General features: G+C 33.1%; 1 protein-coding gene across 1 annotated transcript; it reads right to left on the bottom strand.

Annotated features, from left to right (window-relative positions):
- Positions 1 to 340: 340 nt before the first annotated feature.
- On the bottom strand, positions 341 to 23195 carry LOC149237949 (uncharacterized). The gene is made up of 8 exons (XM_089369434.1): positions 22033 to 23195; positions 20998 to 21522; positions 20051 to 20895; positions 19716 to 19900; positions 19206 to 19403; positions 9456 to 9482; positions 9317 to 9343; positions 341 to 475 (listed from the first exon to the last, which is right to left on the bottom strand). The coding sequence occupies exons 1-8, from the start codon at positions 23193 to 23195 to the stop codon at positions 341 to 343; spliced, it is 3105 nt and encodes a 1034-aa protein (XP_089225560.1).
- Between the last annotated feature and the right edge of the window lie 514 nt (positions 23196 to 23709).

Genomic DNA, 23709 nt, shown 5'->3' with positions numbered 1-23709 from the left:
AACTTCAACTCAGAAAATTAATTAAAATTAGATTAATAGTTATCAAATTTACATTGTACTCTCTCACTTCAAGTCACAGTCAAATTCTTACTAAATTTATAATGATTCGTGGCCTCCTTCATTTGGAATGTTATGATGCACTCTCTGATTGAGGTGTATTTTCTGGTTTAATAAAATTTAAAAGCATCATCTGAAATGAAATGTATTTTCTAATTTGTTAAGGATATTTAAAAACATGCACGTGAGTGTATGACGTGCTAGTGGGGGCAGTAGGCTTTCGCACCCCCCAGCCAGGATTGATTCCTGCGGATGCCGCGCGCTGCTGTTATAGTATTTGATTCTATGATGACGTATATGTTCTGATGATTCCGATGTTGACGTATTCTGCTCGCTTCGGCGATATTGTATGATGAAATCTGCTCGCTTCGGCAATATATGATGTATTGTGATTGTTCAGCGGGGATTCGCTCCCCCACTGAAAAAAAAAGATATTTAAAAACATAAACTATGATTCCAATGTTGACGTATTCTGCTCGTTTCGGCGATATTGTATGATGATTCGCTCCCCCACTGAAAAAAAAAAGATATTTAAAAACATAAACTATGATTCCAATGTTGACGTATTCTGCTCGTTTCGGTGATATTGTATGATGAAATCTGCTCGCTTCGGCGATATATGATGTATTGTGATTGTTTAGCGGGGATTAGCTCCCCCACTGAAAAAAAAAAAGGATATTTAAAAACATAAACTATAACTATGTTTTGAGAAATTGTTTACTTACTCTATATTATTAGAAGCATAATTTTGTTTTAATAACAATCTAAAATCTCATTCATCAAAAATAGCTTACTTTTATGTTAGTTTGGTTATGACAAGGGAGTTGTTTACAGAGGTGGAGGAATTGCTCAAATTGTCAAAATTGGTTAGAATCTGGTTTAAAAAGTTTCAAAAAATCTCGTAGATGCAGTGTTTAAATCATATTTTTGATAGTGGAAATGGATTCAGCACCATCAAAAATGTCTAAAACATCTACAATTATGAATTTAACAATTTTTACTTAGATTTACAAAAATCCCTGCCAATTTTCTTTTCTTTAAAAATAAAATTAAGATTTCTATAACTTTAAGACCAAAAAAAACATAATTTCTGGACTATGCTATGACAAATCTGTAAATTGGAAATTTAGCATAAATACCCAGCTGCGTACTGGACAATCCAGAACGCATAACACCTTTCACTGTTCATTCTGAAAACTGCAGCTTCCCTGACTGACATAAGCGAGCCTTTTTGTCGAGGCACACAAGGGTCCTTTTGTCAATGAACCCAAAGGGTTTGATTAAAAATAAAATCCCTGTCAGAGAGCACCATTCCTAATGCGAGTGCGCTCATCTCATTAGAGTGGCGGGGGAGGTAGCGCGTAGTGAAAAACGTGGCACAATGAAAAGGTTGGATAAAGTCACTCATGTTGGGTTTTGTAAGCTTTGGAAGAATAGAAAATATTTTAAAATGCAAAAATGTAATCTCTTACTTTGTGAACGGTAATTTCGGATTATAATGAGATTATTTAATCTATCTAGATTTGAAAAATTGCTATCTGAATATCAAATTAATCTGAATTGTGATTTTGGAATATAATCTACATCAGGAAACTGCTATTTAAACATCAAATTAAAGTCATTTGAATAACAGTGACACGCTTATATATAATGCTAAAATATAGGATATTGAGCAAATCTAAGGGTGTATTTTCCAAATTATCAAGAGTAATTGAAATTTCTATATTCACTAGTAAATTAAGAAAAATATTTGGAAACAGAATGAAATTATTATTATGATGTATTTTTTTATATAAATCTAAAGTATAAAATAATATAGAAAATTAACAATATTTCAAGTTTGTACAAATTTTTTTGTTTGCTGTACTTTTAAGAAGCCTTGGCTTGAACATAAAATGACAATTTTATGTATTTTACAAATTCAGGTTAAACATTAAAGTGGTCTGGAATTTAATGTTTTATATAAAAATTTTCCTCCATTTTAAAAGTATTGGATGGCTATAGAAAATTTTGAATTTTGATGTGAAAAAAAATTGAAACCATAATTTAATTTTTCGTCATAAATTCTAATGAGTGGTTTAAACTTTAAACACATGTTAAGTTAAAACAATCTATTGAATTTTGACTAGTGAAAAATATTGAAACCATAATTTAATTTCACATCATAAATTCTAATGAGTGGTTTAAACTTTAAACACATGTTAAGTTAAAACAATTTATTTAGTTATTGTCCATATTACTTGTCACCATTCCTTGACTATTTGGCTGGAATGAGATTCTTATATATACAAAAAGGAATACTGAGAAAGATTGGAATAGTAGCATTCTCTATTTGGACAAAGTAGGCATACATTTTATAGACAATAATTTGGTGTTATAGAACTAGACTACTGAGCTATTGTGTTTTCTTTAAGGATAACTATCTTCAAACCTACCTCCTAATTGTTATAAAAAAATTGCATATAGCAACTAATTAAAATTTGACTCACGAATGTACATAAAACATAAAGTGACATGCATGAAAAACAAATAACCTTCATCTAAGTCTAATTTCCACTTCAAGAGGGAGATAAATTTGAAATTACATACCTATATTGAAGTCACAAGTTTTCTATTGAAGTCACAAGTTTTCTATTCAAAATCTTACGCTTTTGCAAAGGTTTAAATAGGTAACTTATCACTTCAATCATGACCTGAACATTATAAAAAGTGACAGGTTTACACACTTTTTCCAAAATCCTAAAAACATTCAATGAGGTGATAAGTCCCACTCAAAAGGTTTCACTTTGATAGGGTTCCACAAATAACCTACCACTTTAAATATGGCTTGAACAAATTACTTACCCAGAACCTTATATTTTTGGCTGATTGTATGAAAAAGAAAAAAACTAAACTTACACTTTTGGCTGATTGTACCAAAAAAAAGAAAAAAAACAACCACCTTGAAAAAAAAAAAAAAAAAACCCTTAAACTTTCTAGCTAATTGTACAAAAAAAAAACAAAACCTATCACTTAAATGCTTCAAAGCAGGATTGCTGGAAATGCATAATTTTTACCAGCTTCAATATTCCTCATTTTGTTTGTAAAGCATAGATCTCATTTTGGGACCTTTGATATGACATTTTCTAAAAGAGCATAATGGTGTGGTGGAAGCAGGATTGCTGAAAATGCATAATTTTTACGAGCTTCAATATTCCTCATTTTGTTTGTAAAGCATAGATCTCATTTTGGGACCTTTGATATGACATTTTCTAAAAGAGCATAATGGTGTGGTGGAGTAAATGTTTGACATTTTGTTCTTTTTCATTAAAATTTAGTGATTCTTGGTGAGATCATAATTCTCCATGATTTAAATTGTATTTTTAGATGCTGAAATGAATTTAGTATAATGAGAAATTTGTGGAATAGAGATTTAACAACTTAAAACTACAATTCCAATCATTTCTAGGAAGATTTAAAATGAAATTGATTAAAAATCTATTAAAATAAATAAAAAAGTAAAACATTCAAACTGCTCTTCATAGAGTCTTTTGCTTGAAATAACTTTAGAATTTGCTTTCATTGATTTTGGCTTATTGGCCTTGGATTATACACTTCTATATGAACTTGTACCATGTTCTCAGTTTTAAATGGTTTCTAGGTTTTGAATACCCAAAAGCTTTCACTTTGACAACCTACCACTTTAATTATGGCTTGAACGGATTCCTTACCCAGAACCTTACACTTTTGGTTGATTGTACAAAAAAAAAAACCGATCACTTAAATGCTTCAGAGCAGGATTGTTGAAAATGCACAACTTTTACCAGCTTCAGTATCCCTTATTTTGTTTGTAAAGCATAGATATATTTTGGGACCTTTGATATGACATTTTCTAAAAGAGCATAATGGTGTGGTGGAGTAAATGTTTGACATTTTGGTCTTTTTCATTAAAATTCAGCTATATGATTTTTGGTGAGATCATAATTCTCCAACATTTAAATTGTATTTTTAGATGCTGAAATGAATTTAGTATAATGAGAAATTTCTAGAATAGAGATTGAACAACTTAAAACTACAATTCCAATAATTTCTAGGAAAAATTAAAATAGAATTGATTAAAAATCTACTGAAATAAATAAAAAAGTAAAACATTTAAAGTGCTCTTCATAGTGTCTGAGTCTTTTGTTTGAAATAATTTTAGATTTCCTTTCATTGATTTTGGCTTATTGGCCTTGGATTGTACACTTCTGTATGAACTTGTACCATGTTCTCAATTTTAAATGGTTTCTAGGTTTTGAATATCCAAAAAATTTCACTTTGACAGGGTCCCACAAATAACCTACCACTTTAATTATGGTTTCAACAGATTCCTTATTCAGAACCTTACACTTTTGGTTGATTGTACTAAAAAAACCTATCACTTAAATGCTTCAAAGCAGGATTGTTGAAAATGCATAACTTTTACCAGCATCAATATCCCCAATCTTGTTTGTAAAGCATAGATCTCATTTTGGGACTTTTGATATGACATTTTCTAAAATAGCATCATGGTGTGGTGGAGTAAATGTTTGATTTTTGGTCTTTTTCATTAAAATTCAGCCATATGATTTTTTATGAGATCATAATTCTACATCATTTAAATTGTATTTTTAGATGTTGAAATGAATTTATTATAATGAGAAATTTCTGAAATAGAAATTGAACCACTTAAAACTATAATTCCAATAATTTCTAGGAAAATTTAAAATAAAATTGATTAAAAATCTACTAAAAAAATAAAAAAAAATAAAACATTTAAACTGCTATTCACAGTGTCTGTGGATAGTCTTTTGCTTGAAATAACATTAGAATTTGCTCTTCAGAGCATCTCCTCTTGATACAGATCCACCGAATTGAGATAGAACAGTGGGTACCGAAAATATGAATAATTAAACATAAAGCCACATTTGAACAAAATCAAAAAATAAAAATCACAAAAAATTAACTGGAAGTATCAACTTTCTACAGCAACAACATACCAGAGTAGCAGCCTAGAAGATACCAAAGAAATGACTGTACCAGAGAAGTAGCCTGAAGATACCATACACATGTCCATTTATGTTTCCTGCAATATGTTGTTGATCGGACCGCATATTAAAGTCACTATCCTTTTCATGGGCAGTGTCTGACATCTGCTTATGAACAGATTGTTATGTACTACTCACTTTACTGCACGGGTCACCTGTGTACAATTCGCATTTTAAGATGCTTTCCAGAGGTTGTGCAGTGTGTCATGTCATTTATGTGCCCAGTTTGGATTTTAGTGCCGAGAGGAAAAGGCCGATTTCTTCCCCAACACATGACATCATATATATGCTTTTGCTTTTTGAAGTCATGTCAACTTTTGTCACCTCAGGCTTCACTCAGTCTTCCAACAACCAAATCACATGGTTGGCATTTTCATCGTCAACAAAAACAAGTTATGAAATTGTGGAAATTTATATATATTGATGGGATATATAATATAAAGAAGAGTAATAAATATTTTTAAAGTCAGTTGGGTTTATTTTGATAGATCAGAAAAATTGATATCATTTTAGTTTATATTTAATTTTGAATTTCAGTTTGTTAAATATTTTATTTTTATTTATGAATTGGAGTTAGGAAATGAGATATTTATTTATATGGAATAAAAGATATAGTTTGAATGAATTTAATGGTGAAGAATATGTGTTTTTTTCTAATAAGTCATATGTAATATATATATAGAGAGAGGGGGTTGAATAGGTTTAATGGTTAAGATATGTGTTTGAAGACTAAGGTTGCATGTTCAAATCCAAAGGTAATTAGAATATGTAAGGTCATATGAAAAAAATAGTTGTATAATTTCAGTGGACCTAATGATTAATAATACGTGCTTCCTCCTGGTTCAAATTTTTTCTAAGATCTTTTCCTTCTAAGGAAGTGTGGTCTTAATCATCATGACAAATCTATTGGAAAAACCATATCATTGTGCATATAGATGATAATGAACCTAAAAGCATTGATGTGAAAATTGGATCCATATCATGAGTTTATGTCCAACACAACTAATCCAATATGTTTTGGGTTGGTAATTTCTTAACAAATGTAAAGAATCACTTGGTTTGCTTTAAAAGGTTAGGAAGGTTGGTAGTTTAGGAAAAATCATTTTCATTTTCAACTTTCTCAATGTCACAAAGATGACAAGTTTTTTGGACCCATGACACTGTAGGAGTTGTTCAATGCCTTGTAACACTATGAAGCTCATGTTCTTAATTTAGCAATGTGTTTCCTCCTAAAAGATCACAAGTTCAAATATTTTCTAAGATCTTTATATAGGCAAGTATTTTCTTAATCATCATTGCAAAGCTATTAGCAAAACCATATCATTGTGCATAATCTCTCTTTTTGCAATATTCTCTCCTACAATATTTTTTTTAAATGGATTGTATATACATTTCCATTTAATATGTTTACCCCAAAAAAATATTTGAAATACAAGATGATAAAAATAATTAATAATAAATAAATTAGTAAGAATTTTTTTTTTAATTTATATTGATTTAATTTATATATCCTTTTTATTTTTTATTTTATGGAAAGAATCACTTAGTATACTCCAAATGGAATTGTTGATAATAATCCAAAAAAATATTTATATAAAAATTGGATTCATATGGTGAGCCTATATCTATTAAAACTAATCCAATATGGTTTTGGTAGGTAATTTATTAAAAAATGTAAAGAATTATTTGATTTGCTTTAAGAACATTTATTTTTTTTTTTTAAATTTCAAATCTTTTCTAATTTTTTTTAATAGAGGGAAGTGTTTTTTTAATATCATTGCAAGAGCATTAGAAAAATCATATCCTTATGATAATCTCCTCTTTTTCAATAGAAAAACCATATCCTTCTCGTAATCTCCTCTTTTTCAATATTAAATGAATTTCATATATTTAAAATGCAAAATAATAAAAATAATTAATAATAAATAAAGTGAGCTCAACTTTTTGGCCACTGAAACATCTATGTGCCTAAGTCATTGAAATTTTTTAAATTCATATTAATAATTTATAGAATAAAGTCAGTTGGTTCCTCTTTTAAAAAAATATAAAAAATTATGTTGTAAATAAAAAAATAATGTTGGCTATAATAAAAAAAGTTGAATAAAAATAAAAATATATATATAAGATATTTAAATCTTATACTTTTCAAAAATATTTCAACAAGGGATTTAAATAAATTATTTGAAGATTTATATTAACTAATTTATGTGGATGTCAATTTTATATATATCTATATATATAGAGAAAAAGTTATTAAAATAATATATATTTAAAGTTGTATATAAAAAAATATTCAATTATGGATTATTAATAAAACATTTTAATAAAAATTAATATTGACATATACTTAAAAATATATTAATAATAAAAAACTATTTTAATTTGTATGATAAAGTGTCTCTATATATATGTGATGTAAAATATTTTAATGTAAATTAAATATATAGTATATATCATTCAAAAAAATTATCTATATATCATGAAAAATTAAAAAAAATTATGATTAAAATTTTTATTTGATTTTATATATACTTTTTTGAGCTTTCAAAAATGTAATTTAAATATATAGTATATATCATTAAATTTTTTTTATCTATATATCATGAAAAATTAAAAAAAATTATGATTAAAATTTTTATTTGATTTTATACATACTTTTTTGAGCTTTCAAAAATATAATTTAAACAATAAAAAATAATACATTATATTTTACATTTTAAAAAATTTACAGTTAAAAAAATTAAAATTTCTAAATTTCTTTTAAATCCCTACTTAAAATAAATTTATATTAATCTATCTCATTTAAAAACAAATTTATACTAATTCTATCTCATTTAAAAACAAATATAAATCAAATTGCTTATATTACATCTCAAATCCACAAAACAACGGAATGAATAATTTGAAGCTGCTTATCAAACAACTTGAAAGATTCCCAAACTACGTTGCATGATAATGCTTACGAAAAATATGAGCAAGTTTTCTCCAGAACTCTATTAAGCACATAACTCATTCAAGGGTAGGTAATCTTTAAAATGTACCAACTGTGACTGCTACTAACATTTTCTGATGTTAAACCTTATTATTTCGTGGTGACAAATTTAATTAAACTTTATTGTGAGTTTTTATCTGGATTTCGTCATCCTAGACTTTCTATTTATAAACTGGCAAAATTGATATTGACATCTATTGTGTTTCACATAATTGCTCTCTGGCAGACTTGTGTTATCGTTAGTAGTTGATGAATAAGGTTTCTAATAAAAACAGTAATATATATATATATATATATATATATATATAAAATTATGTTGTAAAATAAATTATATAATGAAATATAATTTATTTATAACACTACAAAAAATATATAAAATCAAAATTATTTTGATATTAATGAATAAAATTATTATTATATTAATGAATAAAATTATTATTAATATGGATAGTTAATTGGTAAATTTTTTCAGATAGTCAAATTTACTTTCTTACTTCATTATATACTCGATTTTTATTGTTTTTCAAACATTTGAAGGGTATAAAACACATTCATTTTTCCATTTAACCAAATCTTGTTATATCATATAGTCAACTCTTATTGTTTTCAAAATTTTAAAGGACTTGAAATATACTTACTTTTCCATCAGAGCAATCATTTTTATCATATAAAACTAAATGTAGTAGTTTAATTATGAGATTTTACTCTTTCTTTTCTTTTCTTTTTTTGCCAAAATCAGCCATATAATTGTTAAAAAGATCATAAATATTAATTGTTTAAAAATACATTTTTTTAATGTATAAATAGATTCAACACCTTAAAAAATCTCAAAACACTCAAATTTTTACTATAGATTACTATCACTAAAATTTATGATTCTAATAAATCCTTCTCTACCAAATTTTAAATAAAATTAACCATAAAAATTACTTTAAATTTTTTTTAAAAAATTTTAAAAACACCATTGAACTACCTTAATCAAAATGAATTATCAAATTTATATAGGTACTCTCTAACTTCAACTCACAGTCAAATTCTTAATTTCTAATGATTCGTAAACTTCTTCATTTGGAAGGTTATGCAATCTCGGATTCAAGTGTATTCTCTGGTTTGGTAAAGTTTAAAATTATCATCTGAAATGAAGTGTATTTTCTAATTTGTTAAGGATTTTTTTGAAAACATAAACTATAACTATGTTTTCATTAAAATTGTCAGAAACTACCTGCCCTATATTAGCAGAAGCATAACCCTGTTTCAATAACAATATAAAATCCCACTCATCAAAATATCCTACTGTTGTGTCAGTTTGGTTATGACAAGTCGTTTATAACTATGTTTTCATTAAAATTGTCAGAAACTACCTGCCCTATATTAGCAGGAGCATAACCCTGTTTCAATAACAATATAAAATCCCACTCATCAAAATATCCTACTGTTGTGTCAGTTTGGTTATGACAAGTCTGAAGATTGGAAATTTACCATAAATACCAACCTGCTTACTGGACAATCCAGAACGCATAACACCTTTCACTGTTCATTCTAAAAACTGCGTGTAGGAGTGTAATGAAAAACGTGGGACAATGTCAATGATGTATAGCCTGAGTCTGGTTGGTTGGGAATGTTTAATGATAATTTCTTCATTCTCGTTATAGTCTCGGATACGATTATATTGAGTAAGGCTATGTTGCTTTTTTTCAGTATTGAAAAAAACGTGAGACAATAAAAAGTATTAGATAAAAACATTCATATTTTATTTATCAGAAGTTTTGGAAGAATAAAATATATTTTAAACAGCAAAAATGTAATTTCTTGCTCTGTGAATTGTAATTTCGAAATAGAATGAGATCTTTCTTTTTTTCTTTTTTTTAATGGGTAAAACTAGTTCCAGAAATAACAATATTCACCCTCTTTTTATTACATATATACATATAGTCACATAACTATACATCAGCAGTCACATCCAGACATATCAAATCACAATACTCCGGTATATGGAAGGTTATGATGCAATCTCAGATTGAAGTGTATTCTCTGGTTTGGTAAAGTTTAAAAGTATCATTTGAAATGAAGTGTATTTCTAATTTGTTAAGGATTTTTTGAAAACCTAAACTATAACTATGTTTTCATTAAAATTGTCATAAACTACCTGCCCTATATTAGCAGAAGCATAACCCTATTTCAATAACAATATAAAATCCCACTCATCAAAATATCCTCCTACTCTTATGTCAGTTTCGTTATGACAAGTCTGTAGATTGGAAATTTACCATAAATACCAACCTGCTTACTGGAGAATCCAGAACGCATAACACCTTTCACTGTTAATTCTAAAAACTGCGTGTAAGAGTGTAATGAAAAACGTGGGACAATGTCAATGATGTATAGCCTGAGTTTGGTTGGGAATGTTTAATGATAATCTCTTCATTTTGGTTTAGATATAATTATATTGAGTAAGGCTATGTAGCCTTTTTCAGTACTAAAAAAACATGAGAAAATAAAAAATGTTGGATAAAAATATTTATATTTTATTTATTTTTTTCAGAATTTTTAGAAGAATAAAATATATTTTAAATGGCAAAAATGTAATCTCTTGCCCTGTGAATTGTAATTTCGGAATAGAATGAGATCTTTGAATTTATTCAGATAATAAAATTGTTATTTAAATATTTAAATATAATTGTTATTTAAACATCAAATTATAAATGCTCTTTGCTGATTGTAATTTTGGAATATAATGAGATTTTTAAATAAATTCAAATCGTGAAATTGTTATTTAAATATTAAATTATGTAAAAATGTAATTTCTTGTTATATGAATTCTAATTTCGGAATATAACAAAATTTGAATCTATTTCTATAGTGAAATTGCTATTTAAACATCAAATTGAATTCATTTGAATAACAATGATACTGCTTATATATATAACTAAAACATGATATAAATGGAGCAAATCTAAGTGTGTATTTCTAAATGATCAAAATTAAACCAATCAGGTATGTAATTCCAAATTATAAAAAATTAAGTGAAATTTCTAATATTTCACAAACAAATCAGGCAAATAATTGGAAATAGAATGAAACTATTATTTGCTAATTATATTTCTCTATACTAAATAATGTATTTTCCAATATAAATCTAAAATATGAAAAAATATAAAAAAAATTATGATAAGTATTTCCAATTACCAAAATTAAGGGTATTTCAAGTTCACACAACTCTTTGGTCTTGTGTACTTTTTAGGAGCCTTGACTTGAACATTGAGATGACAATTTTATGCACTTTTCAGGCCCAGCTTAAACATTGAAGTGTTAAGTTTTCAATTTAAAAACTTACACTTGTGAAGTTTCAAACAGGGAACTTATCACTTTAATCATCACTTGAACATGATAAGTTTTCTATTCAAAGGCTGACACTTTTGCAAGATTTAGACAAGTAACTTATCACACCAATTATGACTCAACAGATTTACAAACTTTTCCAAAACCCTGAAAACAAACATTGAGGTGATAGGTTTCCTACCCAAAATCTTCCACTTTGACAGGATTCTACAAATAACCTACCTAACCTACCACTTTACTTATGGCTTGAACAGATTCCCTACCATAACCTTAGAATTTTGGTAGATTGTACATAGAAACCCTCTCACTTAAATGCTTCAAAGCAGGATTTCTGAAAAATGCATAACTTTTGCTAGCTTCAATATCCCCTACTTTGTTTTTAAAGCACAAGCCTCATTTTGGGACCTTTGATATGACATTTTCTAAAAAAGTGTGGTGGAGTAAATATTTGATCTTTTGATCTTTTTCATTAGAATCTAATAATATGATTTTTAGTGAAAATATAGTGATATGAAGTTTAGTTGATCATAATTTTCCATTATTTAAATTATATTTTTAAATGCAAAAATAAATTTAACATCATGAGAAATTGACACTTCCGAAATATTTTGATTATATAAACTAAATCCCTTAAAATTACAATTCCAGCCCTTTTAAACCAAATTTTCAATAAAATTAATTAAAACATAACAAAATAAATCAAAAAGTACAACATTAAGAATACTCTTCATAATCTCTTTTGTCTCTTTTGATGGGAATAACTTTAGGAATTTTCTTTCATTAATTTGGATTTCAATCAAACGTTAATAATAATTGTATGCCGTGCTCCGAGTTTTAAATGGTTTCTAGATTTTGAAGAGTCCATTTTTCCTAAAAATGATTTTGAATGAGAAGGATAATTCAGTGAACAGAGTCCCAACCCTGTTGGAAAGTGTTTACAGTGAAGAAAGTCCCATCCTTGTTGGAACGTGTCCACTGCAGGATGGACATAACAACCATGTTGGTTGGAAAAAACAATATTTTTCACTTTTTGCTTTACAAGAACCAATAGCATAAAGAGGTTTTACAATTCCTGATCAATACCCATACACAGCAGGTCCTCTAGTCCGTGAAGCAGTTCAAGATGCAGAAGCAGTAGACCAGCAGTGACAAAGGCAGCATCTCCTCCTGATACAGATCCACCAGATCGATATAGAACAGTGGGTACTAAAAAATTAAACATAAAGCCACATTTGAACAAGAAAAAAAACTTCACAAAAGATTAACTATGCCAGAGAAGCAGCCTAGAAGATACCAACTGACTGCGCCAGAGAAGTAGCTTAAAGATACCATACAAATGTCTGTTGTAAACAGCGTATGCAATATGTTGTTGATCGGACTGCACATTAAAGTCACTCTGCTTTTCATGGGCAGTGTCCGAGAAGTACTCCAATTTCCTTAACATCATATGGACAGATTGTGACGTGCTAGTCATTTTATTGCACGGGTCACCTGTGTACAATTAGCATTTTAAGATGGTTTCCATAGGTTGTGCAGTGTGTCATTTCATTTATGTGCAAGTTTGGATTTTAGTGCCGAGAGTAAAAGGCCGGTTTGCTTTACCTCTCTGTGCTCATCGAAACCCCCACTCCTACCCTCTCTCCTTCCAAACATTTATCATATGTAACACTTTCGAGTAGTCTAATGGTATGGAGTAGTTGCTTGAAAAGCTATGGAAATTTGGTTATATTCTCAGAAAATTTGGTAAAAATTTTTGTAAATCCAAAGTTACAGTTATTAAAACTTCAAAATTTTAGGTATTTTAGACGTTTTTGATGGTGTTGATTCTATTTCCACTATAAAAAAACATGATTCAAACACTGTCGCTGCAAAATATTTTGAATTTTTTTACCCAAATTCTGACAATTTTAGCCATTCCAACAACTCCTCCACCTAGTTAAACAACTTAGTCTTCTCACAATCACATGGGTTGGCATTTTTATCATCGGCATTTTCAACATCCATAAATGGTGGAAATTCATATTTATTATCCCTGCCGCGGCGGGGGATATATCGCATTCAATTTTTACTTGACCTATTATTAAACAACTGTTTGACCATAAATTAAAAATTAAAAATTAAACTAAAAAAAATAATGTTAACATTATAAAACCAAAAACCATTTATTTTTTATTTTAATTTAATGTTTTTAAATTTTGATTGGTTGATTTAGTTCAGTTCTTATTTAGCAATGATGATTATGCACTGTGGAACGATGTAAAACTGTAATTAGATGAGACATCCATTTAATTTACTTGCAGGATCAATATTAGAGGTGGAGGAGTTGCTTGGAAAATTATGAAAATTTGGTTATATTTAGAGAAAATTTGGTAAAGTTTTTTAGTAAATCCAATTTATAATTGTTAAATTTCAGGTGTTTTAGACGTTTTTGATGGCTCTGAATCCATTTTCACCATATAAAAACACTATTCAAACACTACATTTACAATTCCGACCACTTTTGAGACTCCTATTTTCACCATATAAAAACACTATTCAAACACTACATTTACAATTCCTACCACTTTTGAGACTCCTGACAATTCCTCAGCCTCGTTAGACGACTCCTTTAGGCGGCCCTACAGGTCGTGGATCCTGCAGCAGGGACATTGGGTGACTTGAACAAATTATCACTCGTTCATGAATGGGGAATCTTTCACGTTTGTCATATTGTCAATTCTTTTGCCGTGCAGGTTGGGTCTCGCCTTTCATGATTTCCGGCTTTAGTTTTCACGGTGCGGGCTTAAAATTCTTGTGAAAGTTTTGAATAAAAAATTGGCGCGATTGTCTTTGCACTGGAATTTTACTATGCTGACTTTAATTTTGGCGGTGGAATCGCATTTTTTTGGATTCTCTATATTTCACATGTACGATCCAACATCAAAATCCTAACATATCCACAACCAAATCAAAACTTCAGATTGATGAACTTCAAATTCATGAATATGACAATTAAGGATGGAATTTGACAGGCAAATTGCTTGTCATGGGTCATTTATTAGTCAAATACAGTTTGAAATTTTATAAGATCTTCGAAATTTTTTTGTTGAAATTGTGGAAATAGATGGGAAATGTGTAAAAACCATCAAATTTGACAAGTGAGTCTATTTTAAAATTCCAACCCAAATGACAATGATATCCATATTGACAGGTGCACGGACACAGAGGATTAGGCTTTTCCTATTTCCACCTCTATAGCATTATAATGCTATCTGACATGTGAGAGGAATAGTCATCGCCCTCTGAGTGACAGCACGTGGAGAGAGAAGGCGAGCGTGGAGAAAGCATTCCATGGCTATTCCCCTGCATGTCAGATAGCATTTATAAAGCTGTAGAGGTGGAAATAAGAAAAGCCAAAAAAATCTATTGCCTCAATTTCAAATGTGCTACTTTTTTACATAAGTATTTAAAATTAAAAGTTGTACAAAGTTTTTATTTTCGAATGGCATCAATTCTCGTACCGGAAAGGCTGCCATTGGAGTCATATCACATAAAAAATAAAGCAAGAAGGAAGGAGGAAAGCAGTAAGGAAGTCCGCCATTTAAATCACAAATCACAAATAAAATGAGTACCAAAGTTCGAGGGAAGGGGAAGAGTGGAGCGCAAGCAACGTCGAAGAAGGAAGGGGGCGGAGAACTCAGTTTTGCAGGGTTCTTTGAATTCTAATTGCAATTGTTCTCAACAATTAAGCCGAGGAAGTAAGTTGCTGTAATTTTCATTATTTTTACTTCTTGTTCGCATGATTTCTAGTTTTGAAGAAAATGCTTTTCTTTTGAGTTCTGGAATTTTCCCCAACTTCTGCCTTTTTATATAACAGAGGCCGTTGATCTCCTGTACACTGTTTTTTGGTAATGCTTTCACTGCGTTCATTTGTTGCAAGCTTTGCATTCTTTGAGGCCGGGCTTTTAGTTTATTCGCTATTAATTCTTCTTTTAAATTTTTGGAAACTAGCTGATGGAGTAGCAAAATTAAAATATAACATAAGCTGGTAGGAGAAAATTCCAAAAGAGAAACAATTATTTCTGTATCGAACACTTCTTAGCAGAGCAACCAGAGAGTGTAAGCTGGACAACACATAAAATGGTGAAAAAAAAGCTATTAGAACATGTTTACCAGATATGAGAAATGGAAAATCCCACATTAAACGATTACCGTACGAGAAACGGCAAATTCTAGGTTTCACCAAAGTAACTTGGAGAAGAATTTTAACGTCCAAGATGCTAAAAAACAATAGCCTATAAGACAAACGGCTTTGCCATTTGCATTCAGGCGTTTTATGTACAACCAAGATCACGGACTCTTCCATTTTTTTAGCGGGAAAAGTAGATGAACATTTATGTTCATTTCAACACAATAATAATCTTCTTTATTGAAAAATCTGAATTTGAATTAATAAAAGTTACTAGCTGATTATCAGCCTAAGTAGAGCCTATAAGCTTTCCATCCTGTAAAGGAAAGCACCCTGGTGTGATGATATGCCCATGTCAGTGGTTGTATGATGCAAGGGTTACAATTTTCAGTTTATATATGTATATATTTATTTCATTTAAATTTTATTATTTTTATTTTTTAAATTATATATAAAAATCTTAAAAATTAAAATATTTTTACCAAAATTTTACTAATGGGCATTGGTGTGGTAATAGCACAGTAGCAGTGTCACATCTCTACCCATTTTAACTTTAGGTAATATAAAAAAAAATTCTTGGTTACGGTAATAACACCAACTATATACATATAATTGTACACATAGTCGATATGATTTGCTGAAACACTTTACCATAACATATGTCAATGGTTTGATTTAATAAAGGCTGATCAGATTAACATTGTTATGAAACATCCGCGCCTTAATATTATGCTGCGAATAATTTAATACTACGCAACTACGTGTTTTCGATTCTGTGCTGAATGTAAGAGCTGGCAAAGCCATCTCATAACACCTGGACTTGACATTTAAGTGGACTGACCCGTTCACGTGATCGGGGTATGGCTTCCCATGTTGGGAACTTTCCCGCTTCTCCTCTTTGGTATTCCCGCATTGATCAACGGTGGGCAAACGTTGACAGAGATCAATGGAGGAAATAGCTCCACGTCTCCTAGGTTGGCTTGTTGCTTTTATAAAGCGAATTCCTCCGGATACTTCGCGATTTCCTTTGGTTTTGCTCGGCGTCTCATTGCCTCCGCGCCATACTGTCACTGCTGCAAGTCAAACCCTCGACTCTGTTACAATTCCCTTCAGCATGTATCACTGCCATGGCGCCATCGTTCCAGGGATACAAGTTACCTTGCCGGTTCGGTAAGATCTCTAACTGTTTGATAAAGATTACAAAGTTTCCTATATTTAATCTTAAGGAACGATAATTACTGAGCTTCCCTCTTTGACAGGTTATGAATGGCGGCCTTTGGAGTTTATCGGCGGTATGCACATTCAATCAGATGTTAACCGGTCGAAACTCTTCACAGGTGCATAATGAATCTTCTCCTACACCCGGTGTATCTTATGGTTAAACAATATTTGTCTTCTGCCGTAGGTTAATCTCCGAGCGATTATGAGTTTCCAACCCTACCTCTTCATGGTTGGTGCAGATGACGGAGAACCAGTTTCTTTATGACTGCTGGGTTAAATCCCTTTGTTTAATTACCGCGGACCAAAGGAGGGTCAGTCTCTAGTTCATGAGACTGTACTACTCGGCCGCTATGTAAAATGGCTACCTGAGCCTAGTTTCTTTTATGTTATTGAGCTTTAAGCTTAGGTTAATATACTTTATAATTTCTCCGCATATGTACCTAGCTCTGGACCCATTATAGGATGACGGCCCTTTGTTAAAATGCGGGCATGATTATATTACAGTTAATGACTACCATATTTTGTACAATCTTTGAAGAACATATCTCATATATTTCTTGTTTATGTAATATGATTTTCTCATCATGATATGTATTTATCTTGTCCATGGATTACTCAGATCAATACTCTGTTGTGCATTTGCTTATTTCCATTCAGTCTTGGAACGCCATAAGAGATTGCACCTGCATTCGATTCGATGGATGCATGGTCGATCTCGGCTTGAATTTCTGCGGATATTCAACTGCTCGGACCATCTACTTTCAACGCATAAGTTATGGTTGTTTCTATTTTTACCAATCCGAAATTGTTCCATATGAAATGTATATATAGCTGGTTCTACAGATTACATATGAATGTCAGGGTTTTATCTATATATATAACATTTGTTTGTCACAGTAAGACTTATCTCACGCCCTTACTGCTCTTAGAACAGGACTATCGTTGTTATTATGGAGTGATTTCCACTCGGCACCACGAGGGTTTATCATTTACGTTGTTTACTGTTCTGTTCAATGCTTTCATTTAAAGTCCATATATGTATATAAGTTCTGTTTGTTTGATCTTATCTATTTCTACAAGAAACAGAGCGGAATGCTCTCGCATGCATTGCATCTTTTGAAATCGAACCCGAACCTTTTGGCTCAGGGTTACGATGCGAGGAAAATATATACTATGCTTCTGTGATAGTCTTCGAGCCTCTGCATGAGGGTTTCGAAGAGAATACAGGTCACTGATGGCTATGCCGGTTACGGCGCTGATGTATTTTAACTCTTGGTTTATTGGTTACGTTCTTCTCTTTTCTACTGAGCACGAATCCGTTCAATACCGACTCGGTTATTCGTTCAAGATTCTGCTTGAAACCCCGACTTAAAGTTTGATATCACGGCTCTCTATCTTCTGCCTGTTTGTTTTACAGTACGAGGTCGACATACTCAGTCTTGAGATTATCAGTTACTCAGGAAGTAATGGTTTATTCTTTTCTTTAAAAAAAACAGGTCAGAGTAACCATACTACCGCAGAACTTCCACTGTTCGTTGTTATTTAGATCCCTTGCCTGACCTAACTTCCACAGGGACAGGATACATTTCCAGAAACCCCTATCGATGGCATTATAGCTCTACTGTTCTACGAATAATACACCATTTGACATAAGGCCCTAGTTTCTAAATATCACTTTAAATTCCCAAATATTAGGTCTTATAGCCAAGGTACAAATTCTACTGTTCGTTCAATCTTTACATGATAAGAGTAACAGAGGTTTGCAAGTGTTCTGATCTAATAGCCTAATATCGGCAACAGCAAATATTTAATCTACCGTTCTGATAAAAAACCACTACAGGTATAGTAGGTTCCGGTACTTACCTGGTCACCGTGCGTAATGTATTTCTTGTAGCAAGCCTCCTGCAATTTCCTGTGTTAAGCTCATTAACCGCCCATCCTTGAGACTTGTCCTTCGGGACCTGAGTCTCCCCCCGAGCTTACTCTTACCGGATCCCAATCCTCAGTAAGACAGCACCTAGTGTCTTGACTATCTGGTCTCTACCAGACTTAGTCCAAAACCAGGTATGTTTTTTTCTCTTGTTTCTCCTTTCTGTCTGTCACTACAGCACAGAAAAAAAAGAACCTTCACCCATTTCCTTTTTCCTGGAAATCCTTCCAGTTAAGGGAGGTGGTTATTTTCAGTTCCATTAACTGCTTTCCCTTTTGGGAAACTCAATGCTCTCTTGAGTAATTCTTTAAACATTACTTAATGCATAATTCAAATTAACAGATTACTTCTTTAAAAGAAAATAAGTTCTCAATGTCATTCAGTTTTACCACAGTAAACTTTTAAATAATTACATTTACGGGGTCATCACATCTTCCCCCCCTGAGTTTGGACATCGTCCCGATGTCTAATGTTCTCAAACAGCTCCGGATAAGCTTTCCGAAAAAGCTCTTCATCTTCCCAAGTGGCCTCATCCGGCCCGTAGTGCTGCCACTGCACTTTAATTTGGGTAATAACCCGCTTCCGCAGCTGTACTTCTCTCCTGTCGAGAATGTTCAGCGGCTTGACCAGGACCTCTCCTTCCGGTTCGACCTGCACATAATAACAGTGTCAGTTTTTCTATCTCTTGACACCTCTTCAATTAGTTCAATTGAAAGTAACTCTTACCCGAATATCTTGCCACTTGATCACATGCTTAGGGTCATAAATATACTTTTTAAGCATGGATACATGGAAGACATTATGAATTCTAATGTGGCTGGGTAAGGCTAGCTGATATGCCACTGGCCCAACTCTTGCCAAGACCTAAAAAGGTCCAAAGTAACGAGGCGCGAGTTTGGCACAACTGTTCCACTGCAGAGTACTCTTCCTGGCTTGTATTCTTATGTAAACGTGATCACCCACCTGATACTCTTTGAATCTTCTTTTTCGATCTGCAAAGTTCTTTTGCCGATCCTGCGCGGCTTTCAAGTTAGCCCGCACTCTCTTGACCATGTCTTCCATTTCTTTGAGCATTTCAGGTCCCAACCTTAACTTATCCTCCGGGCCACTCCAGTTTGAGGGCGTCCGACATTTGCGTCCATACAAGACTTCAAATGGAGACATTTGGATTGATGTATGATATCCGTTATTATAAGCGAATTCCACCAGGTGTAGATAATCTTCCCACTGAGTCGGTTTTTGCATTACACATGCTCTCAGCATATCTTCCAACACCTGATTTACTCTCTCCGTCTGACCATCAGTCTGGGGATGGTATGCTGTACCAAAATTCAACTGTGTACCCAGTTCTGCAAATAGTGCTTTCCAAAAAGCAGATGTAAACTTTACATCCCGATCTGAAATTATAGTCTTCGGAAGCCCGTGGAGTCTGAACACATTCTGCATAAATATGTGTGCAATCTGGACTGCTCTGTAAGTCGATTGCACTGGAATAAAATGGGCTGCTTTACTCAGTTTATCAACTACCACCATAATAGAGTCATTATTTCTCTTTGTTCTAGGCAACCCAGTTATAAAATCCATGGATATAATTTCCCATTTCCATTCCGGAATTGGTAGGGGTTGCAATAACCCAGCCGGATGCTGATGCTCTGTCTTGATCTGCTGGCATTCTAGGCATCGTGCCAAATATTCAGCTACATGTCTTTTCATTCCTTGCCAGTAGTACTCCTTCCGAAGTGCAGCAAGCATTTTCTGATACCCAGGATGACCTGCGTAATGACTGGTATGAAACTCATTCAGAATCAAATCTCTAAGATTACTGTCATTTGGCACAACCAGTCTCTTTTTATAAAACAACATTCCATCTTTGTTCACTTCATACCCTTGCGGGCTTCCCTGGCTGGAACGTGACTTTTGTTGTTTCATTTGCTGATATTCAGCATCCAGGTTTGCTGCTGTTTTTATCTTTCCCTGCAAGGAGTTCTCCCACTTGCTGAGAGTAACTTCATATAGACAATGTACTTTTCGGCTTAAAGCGTCTGCTACGCGGTTTTCCTTTCCCTTCAGATGCTTGATATCAAAATCGAATCCACTTAAGAAATCTGCCCAACGGGCTTGCCTTTCATTCAGAGTGGGCTGACTGAAATAGTTTGTCAAGCTGTGATGGTCTGTTAATAACAGAAATTTCTTACCCAAGAGATAATGTCGCCACATTTTGAGGGCATGTATAACAGCTGCCAACTCCAAGTCGTAAGCAGAATACTTCTGCTCATGCTCCTTCAGCTTCCTTGACTCATATGCGATAACTTTCCCTTCTTGCATCAGTACACCCCCAACGCCTTCCTTACTAGCATCAGTACACACAACATAATCCTTATTAGGATCAGCTATGCTTAGAATGGGGGCCGTAGTGAGTAAATGTTTAAGTCGTTCAAAACTTTGCTGACACTCCAAAGTCCATTTGAATGTCCTTCCTTTCTTTTGTAACGATGTGATAGGATAGGCCACCCTTGAAAAACCCTCCACGAATCTTCTGTAGTACCCCGCTAACCCCATGAAAGATCTGATATCTGCCACATCTTTGGGCACAGGCCAATTCATTATGGTTTTAATTTTCTCAGGATCCACAGCAATCCCATCCTTGGTGATCACATGGCCCAAATACTGAATCTCCTCTTTGTAAAAATCGCACTTGCTGAATTTAGCATACAGCTGATGCTCTCGCAGGGTTTGCAGCACTATCCGGAGGTGCTCCTCGTGTTCCTCCCTGGAACGAGAATAGATTAGAATGTCATCAATGAATATTAGTACAAACTTGTCTAAAAACTGATGGAACATGTTGTTCATCAAACACATGAAGGTGGCGGGTGCATTAGTCAATCCGAAAGGCAACACTACAAATTCGTAGTGCCCATATCGGGTTCTGAAGGCTGTTTTAGCAATATCTTCTTCTTTAATTCTGATCTGATGATAACCAGATCGCAGATCGATTTTGGAGAATACTGTCGCCCCCTTGACCTGATCAAAAAGCTCATCAATCCGAGGTAAGGGGTATTTGTTTTTGATTGTGAGTTTGTTCAGCTGCCGGTAATCGATACACATTCGAAAGGTTCCATCTTTCTTCTTTACAAACAGCACCGGTGCTCCCCATGGAGATACACTGGGACGGATATAATTTTTATCCAACAGTTCTTGTAGTTGCATTTTCAGCTCAGTCAACTCAGGTACACTCATCCTATAAGGTGTCTGCGAAACTGGAGCAGCACCTGGTATTAACTCAATGGTGAAGTCAATATCCCGCTTCGGAGGTAGTCCAGGAATTTCCTCCGGAAACACATCCGGAAATTCTTTTATTATTGGAAGATGGTCTAGCGGACCCCCTTTATCTTTGGTTTCTGCGTAATTCATCTGAATGGCATACACTTGGCATCTTTTTCGAATGCATTTCACTAACTGGGATGCAGTAATAGGTCGGATCTGCACTGGCCGTTTAATTCCCTGCATCTCCTGTTCCATTCCAGAGTCATCCTTGAATCGTATAGCTTTCGTTTTGCAGTTCACTAAAGCCCAATGCTTTTCTAACCAATCCATTCCAATCAGGATGTCATAGGACCCAAGTGGAAGCATGTTCAGATCTGCTACCACCGGCTGTCCTGCCACCGTTATGGAACAGTTTCTAATTTTTGCCATTACACGCCTTTTAGCCCCTGTAGCTAGTTGTACCAGCCATGGATTCTTAAATTTTTCAGGCTGTAGTTTACAACGTTCAACTAACTTTGGACTAATATAACTTAAAGTAGCTCCTGGGTCAATTAGAACAGTAATAGAAAGGTCTGAAATTTTACCTTCGAATTCTACCATGGTGGGCTGATATTCTGCCTGGCGGTCGTCCAAGGCTGCATTAATTTTGTGCACACTTCGCCCCACGTCGCCTACGGTTGATGCCTCATGAATCTGAGAGATCTGATCAGTGCCTTTCCGCTGCGGGCAGTTCTTGACATAGTGTGGTCCGCCACAGCCCCAACACTGTACTGGGGGTCTGTTTACTCCCTCATTGTCCAATTTGAGGGATGGCTCCCCCATTCTAGCTTCGTTAACAGGCTTAAGTCTGAATGAGCTTCTTGGTGCCACTTTACTACTCTGGCCTTTGACACTTCCTTTAGCTCCACCAACCCGGCTTCCTCTATTGTTTCCCACCACTTTACTACCCTTTTTCTCGTTCCATTTCCTATTGGAACTGTCCCCTTTCTGCTTGCTTTGCTGGTAGCACATTCTTGCTTTACGGATAGCTTCGTCCATAGTTCTGGGATTGTCAAATTCAATCCTTTCTCTCATATACATAGGCAAACTGCTAACGAACCTTTGCACCTTTGCTTTCTCTTCTTTAAGGTAGGGTACATAGCGGAGCAAGGAGGTGAAGCGATTGATGAACTCATCCATAGTCTGTTGTCCCAATCGCAGATCATGGAATTCCTTTGCTTTTTCGTCATAAAAGCGCTCTGTCAAATATCTCTCTTTAAAGTATTTTTGGAATTTTTCCCATGTTATGGTTCGCTCGCTTACCCCCTTTACAATTTTAACTTCTTCCCACCACAATGTTGCCTTCCCTTGCAACTGAAATATGGCCAATCTTGCCTTCAGGTTATGATCATACTCATATCGCTGGAAATATTTATTCATGTTAATCAGCCATGCTTCAGCTGCTTCTTCTTGCTCTCCATCGTAGTGTGGGGGTTTGATCTTCCGGAATTCTCCCTGCAATTCCACCTTCTGCCGCTTTGAAGTCTATTGTTCTAAGACATTATCAGATTGATCCTTTCCATCTTCTGGAATCTCAGATTCTGCTCGGTATTGATGTTCTTCCATCGTTCTCTTCCGTCGTTCTCTGTTGCTCTGCGCTTGGGTTGGTCAGTGGCGGGTTCTGTCTGTCGGACAAACTTTTTAGTATCCTTTC

Source organism: Pinus tabuliformis, chromosome 8 (assembly GCF_031772625.1).
Source record: "Pinus tabuliformis cultivar Carrire ecotype Pingquan chromosome 8, CPIR1, whole genome shotgun sequence".
NCBI lineage: Eukaryota > Viridiplantae > Streptophyta > Pinopsida > Pinales > Pinaceae > Pinus > Pinus tabuliformis.
This window is presented reverse-complemented; position numbering and strand designations above follow the sequence as displayed.